General features: G+C 46.9%; 1 protein-coding gene across 2 annotated transcripts in view; it reads right to left on the reverse strand.

Annotated features, from left to right (window-relative positions):
- Window positions 1-1,081: 1,081 nt before the first annotated feature.
- Window positions 1,082-9,851, reverse strand: part of SWAP70 (switching B cell complex subunit SWAP70) — a 68,003-nt gene continuing 59,233 nt past the window's right edge. For both annotated transcript variants that reach the window (XM_059408457.1, XM_059408466.1), the window contains 5 exons: window positions 7,524-7,631; window positions 5,819-5,985; window positions 3,604-3,802; window positions 2,504-2,600; window positions 1,082-2,169 (listed from right to left, as the gene is read on the reverse strand). In XM_059408457.1, coding sequence (XP_059264440.1) covers window positions 2,063-2,169; window positions 2,504-2,600; window positions 3,604-3,802; window positions 5,819-5,985; window positions 7,524-7,631 — 678 coding nt within the window. In that variant the 3' untranslated portion in view covers window positions 1,082-2,062. The remainder of the gene's footprint in view (window positions 2,170-2,503; window positions 2,601-3,603; window positions 3,803-5,818; window positions 5,986-7,523; window positions 7,632-9,851) is intronic.

Consider the following 9,851-nt stretch of genomic DNA (forward strand, 5'->3'; position numbering starts at 1 on the left):
TTTTTTTTTTAAGATTTTATTTATTTATTTGACAGACACAGTGAAAGAGTGAGCACAAGCAGGGAGAGTGGGAGAGGGAGAAGCAGGTTCTCCACTGAGCAGGAAGCCCGATGTGGGGCTCCATCCCAGGACCCTGGGATCATGGCCTGAGCCGAAGGCAGACGCTTAATGAGTGAGCCACCCAGGCACCCCTACTCCTGGGACTCTTTGAGGGAAAACCCTGACTGTGTTCTGGGCACTAGAACTTGCCTTTCTGTAGAGCAGGTCTTCTCAATCTTGGCACCATCGACAGCTCAGGCCAGAGGACTCTTGGCTACAGGGAAGTGTCCCATGATTGTAGGAAGTTCGGCAGCATCTCTGGCCTCTACCCACCTAGACTGCCAGTAACAGTACCAGTTGAGACAACCGCAAATGTCCCCACACATTGCCAAATATCCCCTGGGGGAGGGGGGCGCAAAAGTGTCCCCTGTTGAGAACCACTACAGTAGAGAAAGATGTTTAAGAAAACATTAGCGAGTGTGTTCTCTCCTTCTAGAAGGGAAAGATCAGCTTTCCAAGACACAATCAAGCTGGCCTGAGTGAGTGGGCTGGCTTAGCCCACAGTAGGCATTTCAGTCTTGGCAACCATGTGAGACCAAAACAAAAAACACACTATTTACTCTGGTAAAACTGAAAGAAAAACCAAAAGTCATAAAAAGAAAATTCAGGAAAGCAGAGGTTAAGCAGATTTGGAGGTAAGAGCAACAATGAGGGAGATATCTTAAAAGTTCCCGTTTGTGAGCGCACACGTCTGCCATGGTTTCCCACAGGAGTAACTCAAACACCAAACATGAAGACTTAGTTCACCTTGTGACCGCACTCATCTGGGGGTCCAAGCTCCAAACTCAGGGTTTTCAGGGAGTATCCCTCAACTCAAGTCCATCTCATTATGTGAAAATATACAGATAGCCACAAAACCTCACCCTGTTCTAGTAAATCAGGCAGTTTAAAATGCATGCTGTTCTTGTGTTTTTAATTTTCTAAGTCCATTTTACTAAAAAAACACACACAAAAAAAAAAACACCAAAAAAACCACAAAAAACCCAAACATACAAAACATTTTTAATATATCTTAGAAAATTAGCAAAAAATTAAGAAAGTTCAGCATATTACATTGTACAATATTTAGGTAAGAATGTTTGCAAATTATAAATATTTGTTCTCTCTCAACATAGGACATCATAAAAATACATTTTTAAAACTTTCTTCATGTGTAATTCCTATAAATGATCATATCCCTATTTATTAAGGAAAAGGCCTGATTATAACAAGCATTCACACACTCCTGAAATTTTCTGTACAGTAACTACAAAAAGCAAGGGGGTCTGGCAGCAGGTTGACCCTCCAGACCATTTTAAATATTAGAAAGAATTCAGTTAGTATCAAATCACCACTCCAATGGGGCTTAGTTCATCTCTGTGCTATCTTTCATTCCTCAGGATCTATCAGCCAAAGCACTCGCTCCCTTGAGTTGGGGCCACCTGGGCCAGGACGTGGATCAGCGGCAACGCATTGGGTAGAAAGCCCCACACAACTGCATCGGGACCGCGAGCAGGGATAAGGGTCACATGCTGCCAGATGGCCAGAGCAGCAGTTGCAAGCCTCCTGGCCAGCGGCACCCGCAGCAGATCAGCGGGCTGGTTTAGAAGGCTGCGCTCGGAGACAGGGAACTGCTGCCACAGAGGAGGGAGAGCGACTCCGTCCCCCATGGCGGCTGACGGCGCCCCCCCGCACGGTGTGTGCGCGGCTCACTTCCCACGAGCACCTGAGGGAGCTAAAGGGAATTTTCAGAAGCTGAAGTTTTCAAGGAAAGAGTAGATAAAGAGCTTGATAGTGTCGAATTTTTTTTCTTTTCAGGTGAGCCCTGATTTTCAGGCAGAGAAATCAGATGGCTTCCTTAGTATATTGACCTGATAGGAGGCACAGAAGGAAGATCAGAAGCGGCAAAGCCAGTTCCTGTGTCTTTAGCATCGAGCTTTCCAGCTCCACGGGGCGCCCCGACGGGCCCGGCCCCTCGCCCCCCTCACTCCGTGCTCCTCCTCCCCTTCCAGCTCTTCTCTCTCTCTTCCAGCTCTGCCTGGGTGAAAGCCGCAGGGCCCCAGTTAGTGATCAGGTGAGGGTGTTTGGAACCTAAGGGACAAACACACCTTAAATACAGGAAGTACCACACCCTTCAGTTAACATACCCATTTCCCCACAGAGAAAACAGTCACTTTCTCCTTTATTTCTCCTCTGAGGAATATCCATCAATGTCATACCCCCCAAAACCACCAGAAGACGAATGCAAAGGGAATTCCTGGGCCTTCTTATCTATTACAGGGCAAGTTACTCAAGAGCAATTGACCCCAAACAGCTTGGTTTCTATGTATTTGGACTAATGAAGACTTTTAGCACAATTCAAACACACAAATAAAAGAGAGGAAAAAATTGGGAGAATATCTGATTACTCCAAAGAGTGTGTTACCTGGCTCTATCAATCGAATTAATCCTTCATGCTGAGCCACTTTGTCTTTCCAGCTCTTGGTCTTACTAGTTGCCATCTCCAGCTTCTTCTTAACTCCCTGGAACACAAGGAGATTTTGGATGATGCAAACACAACAGGAGCTCAAGAGCCAAATAAAAAATGACTGGGTGCTGACTCTATGATTGCGGGTTATTCCAGGAAATCCTCCCAGCCACTCTCAAGAGGAGCAACTCTTATTACCCCCATTTTACAGATGTGGAAACCAGATGCAGAGAGCTTGAGTAACCTGCCTGAGGTCAGCTAGGGGACCTACTGACACTGCTACACATGAACGGGTAAGACCCCTATGTAAGCATCACGGCTCGCCACTCCTTGGCTCCAAACGCCACCTCCCCTGTCCTGTGTGTGACAGCAGGTAACTCTCCTTGCCAGTGGGCACCATTAAGGTTGGTCAGTAAAGGGCACTGAAGGGACACTGGAGGAAGGGCCTCTGCTTCCGGGTTCTACTGGACCCTTCTCGGTTGCTGAGAACCTGCCGCTCTTCTCAGCAGCTACTGTGGCAGGGGGCACCCCAGGGGCTCACCCCAGTGGCCAGAGGACAGCCTCCCAGTCATTGCTCTTTTGCCGTCCAGGGGGCCAAGGCCATGCTCTCTCCAAGGAGGTCGGGATCACAGTCATGGGCATAAGGGGCCAGGATCAAAGGGGGACCCTCTTCCAGCTGGGTCCCCTCTCTGGGTGCCCTGCTTCAGGCACAGAGGCATGGGCTGCTTCCTGTACCTGCCATTGCTGCCTCCTTAGAGTCTTCATTTCCTAGCAGGCAATCCCCTTATTGTGGCTAATAACTGCTTATATTAGACCTCTCCTGTTCAGATTACTGTGTGCCTTTTGACTGGACTTGACCTGATCCCCCTCACCACCTATAAAAACTACTACTACTCACAGCTAGGCAAAATTCTCACTACAGCTTCTTACAGCTAAGCAACTGTTGTTCTTTCTAAATGTTTAAGTTTTTACTTTAAGTCCAGTTAGGTAAGCCAGAGGACTAGATTAGTTTCGGGTGCTTAAACGTTTGTTTTGGAAACCTGAAATCCAGTCATCACCTCGTACTGCTCCAGCGCCTGCTTCCGCTCGAGCTCCAGCTGCGCCAGCTGCTCCATGGCTTCCTGCAGGGCCCGCTCTTTCATGACGCGCTGATTCTCCAGCTCCTGCTTCTCCGCCTCAGTCGTCTGAATGGCCTGCTGCTGCTCCAAGTGCCACTTTTCCAGTTCAGCCCTCTTGGAAGACTCTTCCTCGAGCAACCTGCGACACAGAGCGCTCAGGATCTAACCTGCCCGGGCGCCCACACCCGGCAGATGCCAGAGCCCCCGAGGCCATCTCAGCCAACCCCCTTCTTTCACAAGGAAGAAACGAGCCGCAGAGGCCCACATTCCTAAAGCTGGTAAGGCGACCCTTGCCGCCTGTCCTGCTCCTCTCTGTTGCACTCTTGTTTGAAAACAAATTAACATTTATGAGAGGTTTACTGTGCCACAAACTGGGCCAAGAACTAAGTGTATTTTCCTAATGAATCCCCACAATAAACTTAAGTGCTCTCAGCATTCATAGTTCAATGATGAAGAAAGTGAGGCACAAAAGCTAAGTGACCTGTACCACGTCATTCACCTGGCAGGTGGGAGGGCCAAGTTGTGAAATGTGCCTGGGCTGCTGTAACAGCAAAACATTTCTCATCTCGTACAGACCTACAACCAAGGACAATGCTAACAAACTAATTAAGTGAGGGAAGAAGGAGCCAACAGAAGGCAGACTAAATCAGCTCCCACTTGGCTGAACAATCACTACGTGTATGTCACTCCCTTGACTTCTCGACTGCTAACCCATCAGTTCTGCAAGGTACTGTCATCCCTCCAAATGAAGCAATAAAAAGTCAGGGTGTAAGTACATTACACAGCTAGTAGTGGATTTTTCACCAAGGTTTGTGTGACTCCAAAAGGCTATCTTTGAGTCACAGGCTGCCTATCTAAAATATCGAGCTACAGAGGCTTTTAAATAAACTGAGGTACAGCCCAAACCTGTACCAAGTACAGACGGTGTGGTTAGATGCCGGCCCAGGACCAACACACTTCCAGTGGCCCAAACATCAGCATATTCTTCCAAAGCCAGCGAGAGGAGGAGTAAAGTGACGGACCAGATGGCCTCATGTCACCACCCCAAGCCGCCGCCCCCCCCCCCCCCCCCCCCCCCCCCCCCCCCCCCCCCCCCCCCCCCCCCCCGTGAGAACTTCCTCTGCGACACCCTGCAGGGTGCTTATCCGACTCTGCTCAAACCGTCTGAGGGATGGCCCGCCCACTGCTTCACGGATCCAGCAAGTTTATTTATGGGCAGCCGTGGAAAGTTCTTCCTAGACTAGGAATAGCTCTCCCATCCACTGCTCCTAGTTCTACACAGGACCGGCCACTCCTCCTTAGATGTTTTCCGGAGTGTAAGACCCACAGCTGAACACAACACTGCAAATGTGCTGTGACAAGTGTTTGTCCACCCACTCAATATGTGCATGTATGATGCACCTTCTGTGTGCTTTTCTAGGCACTGGTGAAACAACATGGAACAGGAAAGGCCTATTTTTTCATCCTAGTGGTAAGAGTATAGAAGGGGATGCACGTTTGCAGGTGTTCAGGCTGCCCGGTCTGAATCCCCTTCACGTGTCCCAAGGAATCTGCACAATGGGCATCTTGATGGGAAGCAGGGCCCATCTCCCACTATGGAAGCCAAGGCCAGACCCCTGCCCTCCTGCCCTTTGGCAGCCAGGGCACAGTGGAAGCCCGAGATGGGCCTGCCTAAGCAGATGCATTAGGAAGAAACGAGACTCTGGAACTTGGACTCTGAAGCAACCGACACAAAAGAGCAAAGACAGTGGAGACTTTATCTTGCTGGAGGTGGGAGCATCCCGTGTTGAGTGACAGCAGAAGGCGTAGGGACCAACACATGGTGCCAGTGCTGACGTCAGTGGCATCCTCAGAGCGCTCTCCCCCCAGCCTGGCTGGTGCTGTGGCTGGGCTGCTCAGCCTTGGTTCATGCCTGTGTTCAGGCCTGGCGACCTGCCTGCTCTACACAGATGGAAAGCCTGTCTAGGGCCCTAGAAGCCAGGGTCTTCCAGGGCCCTAGACCAAGAGTAAACAAGTTGGCCAGCCAGCCAGGCCTCCAAGGTCTCTCCGGTCTGGCAGACACTCCTCCCTCTTCACCAGAACGTTAGTCATTCCTAGAAACAACATTCGCCCCAGCGAAGCACATAAAGACACAGGAGACAAACAGAAATGGCACCTGGCCTGAAGCTTCCGCACAGTCTCCTCGTCTTGCCGGGCCTGTCTCTCGTCCTCCAGGGCCTCCTGCAGCTTTAGATACATGTCTTCCAGCTCCCGGACTCTCTGCAAATACTGTTCCAGTTCAGAGGACTTCTGGGCAACTTGTTCTTCCATCTGCTGTCTGATCTGATGGGATAAAAGGGTCATGTTACACTCAGGCTGACTTTATCCCCAGGGAAGGTCTCCCGCTGCTCTCAAGGGGCTGTTCCTGATGGCCAGCCCTTGCCGCAGCCCAGCAGGGTGGGCAGGGCCCGTCCCCCACTCCCAGACTGAAGATGGAGCCAGGAGAACACCGCAGCCAATACCAACACTGAGACCGCAGCACAGTCGGGGCCACAGGCTACAGCCCTCATGCTGTCTTTCTGCCCAGGGAGCATTCCATCCCTTCCACTCCACACTTTAAGATTCAAGTCAAGAAAAATCGTTTCCCTGAATAATTTCTCTTTAAAGTCCTTTCTATTATACAACCACAACCTCTTTACCCATAGTCTTCTCTAAAAGGAATGAACCTCTGCCCAGTTAGAACAGCCAGAGGGAGGGTTAAAGGGGAAAGGGACGACTGACCAGCAGCCAGCGACTCCTCTTACCTGGCTGCCTCCAGGCCCCTCTTCTTCCTCCCTGGGGCACATCCAGCCTTGGGGGGACTCAAGCACCCAAGTTATCACCCTAACAAGTATATGGGTTCTCCTTTCTGTATTAAACAGTTTTGAATCTCAAAAATTGGAAGACAAGGATATCTCAATGTAACAGCACACCAGCATATGTGTTTGTGGTTTATAAAATATTCTCACTGCTCACTTCCTTGTCCCTAAGAGTCATGAGAGATCACATGACAACACCTCCAATGTAAAGAGAAAACTTATGCTCAAAAGCAGGAGTAGAGAAGAAAGAACCCAGCTCTTCTGGCTGTGAGTACAGCGCTCCTTCCCCCAACAGCTGCTTGCCTATGAACTTTTCTCTCCTAACATGAATATATCTATCTCAACTCCAAGCAACAAAAACTTAATAAATGTCACCAGCATCTATTTGATGGGCACTGGGCTCAGTACTCTCCCATACATTACAACTCCGCGTAAGACCTGTGTTCCAATGAACTAGCTAACCACCTCCAGCAGCCTGGCTCTTGGGTGTCTTGGGGGATGAATCAGAGCTGCTAAGGGAAGCAGACCAGAATTCATATGTTCTCATGATTTCAGAACCTCCCACTTTGCTCATGACAGAAGAGGAATGTCATGGAACCCATGCTTACTTTTTCCATAGCTACTTATTTTCCAAGCCAGGACTCTTTGAGAAGGAAAAAGAATGCTGTTAATAATTATATCAGGATGGCAAGGACTAGCCCAGCAAACCAAGACATACAGTCACCCTAACCACAGTACTTATCACCCCATTCCATGAATTTCTATTCTGGGGTACTAAAAGCAAGGCTTTCATCTTTTACCTTTATATCCTTGGCCTGGTGGCTGGCACATAGGTGCTCAATAAGCCCATACCGAATGAAGAAACACAGAACTTCCCTAGAGCCCCCTGCAGGTCAGAAGCATAGCCCAGCTGACAAGCTGGCCTCCCTCCAGCCTCCCAGGCCTTGGTCCCTCCCCCTTCACCCAAACTGGCTCTGTGAGCGAAGGCAGCAGGTCCCAGGTTCCCAGCTGTGTGGCACTCACAAGCTTCTCTCGCTCCAGCTCTGTGCTGAACCTGGCCTGTAGTTCCACTTGAGTCTGAAGACGTTTCTTTTCTTCTTCTGCTGCACGAGATGCTGCTTCTTCCAGTTTCTACCCAATCAAAAACCCACCCCCAGAAAAGCAATAAATATTAGAGTGGAGGTGCATTAGGAAAGAAAAATGGTGGCACGTGGGTGGCTCAGTCGGTTAAGCATCTGACTTCAGCTCAGGTCATATTATCAGGGTCATGGGATAAAGCCCCACATTGGGCTCCACTCGGCACAGTCCGCTTGGGATTCTCTCTCCCCGCTCCCTCTCTCCTTCCCCGCTGCTCGCTCTTGCACATTCTCTCTCACTAATAAATGAATAAATCTTAAAAGCAAAGTCTCAAAAGACCTAACTTTACACTTCAAGGAACCAGAAAAAGAAAAAAATGAAGCCCAAAGTTAGTTAGAAGGAAAGTAACAAGGACTAGAGCAGAAATAAATAAAAGAGACCAGAAAGATAAGAGAAGATCAGTGAAACTAAGCTTGTTCTTAGAAAAGATAAACAAATTGACAAGTCTTTAGTTAGACTCACCAAGGAAAAAAGAGGATACCACAAACTACAAAGGATCATAAGAGATTAGGAATAATTATACACTAACAAATCAGACAACCCAGAAGAAATTTACAGATTCCTAAAAACATACAACCAATTTGATTACTAGAAGGAGATTCAATCAGTGATCAGAAACCTCCCCAAAAAAACAAGCTGTCCCAGGACCAGACAGTTTCACTAGTGAATTCTACCACACATCCAAAGAAGAAGTAATGTCTATTCTTCTCAAACTTTCCCTCCAAACTCATTTTATGAGGCCAGTGTTACCCTTATATCAAAAGCAAGAAAAGAAAATCAGGGGTTAGTATCCCTGATGAACACAGATGCAAAAATCCTCAATAAAATATTAGCAAACCAAATTCAACAATACATTCAAAGGATCATATACCATGATCAAGTGGGATTTATTCTTTTGTATAATTTAAATTTTTGAACCCTATGATTATATTATCTATACAAAAGATTATGTATTTTCTAAAGAAACCACGTAGAAATAAAAGTTATTTGGCAGAGGAGCAGGATGAACAGGGAGAGCACAGAGGATTTTTAGGGAAGGGAAAATAAGCCTGAATGATACTGTAATGGTAAATACATGGCATTATACATTTGTCCAAACCCGCAGAATGCAGAACACCAGCATGAACATTAAGAGAAACTACGGACTTTGGGTGCTATGAGTATCAGTGCAGATTCATCAATTTTAACCAATGTACCACTCTGGAACGGGAGAGGCTGTGCGTGTGTTGACACCGGAGGGACATGGGAAATCTCTGTATCTTCCTTTCAAATTTTATTGTGAATCTAAAAGTGCCCTACAAAAATAAAGCATTTTTTCAAAAACAAACAAAAAAAAGTGGGCAGCCCCCTTAAAGAAATGTATTAATTTACAAAAACTACATGATTTCTTGTTCTTTCTTCCAAATTAAGTGAAGCCAATCAAGTCTTACAAAACCCACAAACATTATTGAATTCCAGGTGATTAAAATATTCATCTAAGCAGTTTTTTTCCCTAAATATGTTTCAACGAAAACTTGATGAATTTTATTTCTTTGTGAGAAAAGGAAAACTAAAGATTATTAAGGGATCTATAATAACTTCTCAACACTTAACAAATCCCAAATCAGTTTCTTAAATAATTCTGTAAATTGAGGTAGGAGGAGAGCTGTCTAGTTTGGCCTAGGCCTTGCCAGCTCTGGGCATACATTCACATAAAGCAGAGCAGGGCACCTATATCCTCATGGGAGACAGAGTTTAAAAGAGTCTAAAGGTTCAAAAAGATGCCAGATAGGTGAATCTCAAATGCATGATGCCAAGTCAAAGAACACAGTCTTGAAAACTTACATACTGAGCAGTTCCATTTATATCACAATTTGGAAAAGGCAAAAATACAGGAACAGAGAAAAGATGAGCGGTTGCGGGGGTTAGGAATTTGTGGACAGTCTGAGTACAGCGGGCAGTGTGAGGAAATTCTGTGGGGCAGTAGAATTGTTCTGCATTCTGTCTGTGCTGGTTACAAGAATCTAGACACATGTAAAAACTCACACAACTATATATAAACCATTAATCTTACTGTTTGTAAACTGCCAAAAAATTAAAACGAAAGAAAAAAGGACACCAGAACTTTCAAATTTTGGCAATACTCTATCCTAACTTGCGTAACAGGAGAGCCTGCTTCCTCCTCTCTCTCTCTCTGCCTGCCTCTCTGCCTACTTGTGATCTCTGTCAAATAAA

The sequence above is a fragment of the Mustela nigripes genome, chromosome 1, assembly GCF_022355385.1.
Source record: "Mustela nigripes isolate SB6536 chromosome 1, MUSNIG.SB6536, whole genome shotgun sequence".
Taxonomy (NCBI): Eukaryota; Metazoa; Chordata; class Mammalia; order Carnivora; family Mustelidae; genus Mustela; species Mustela nigripes.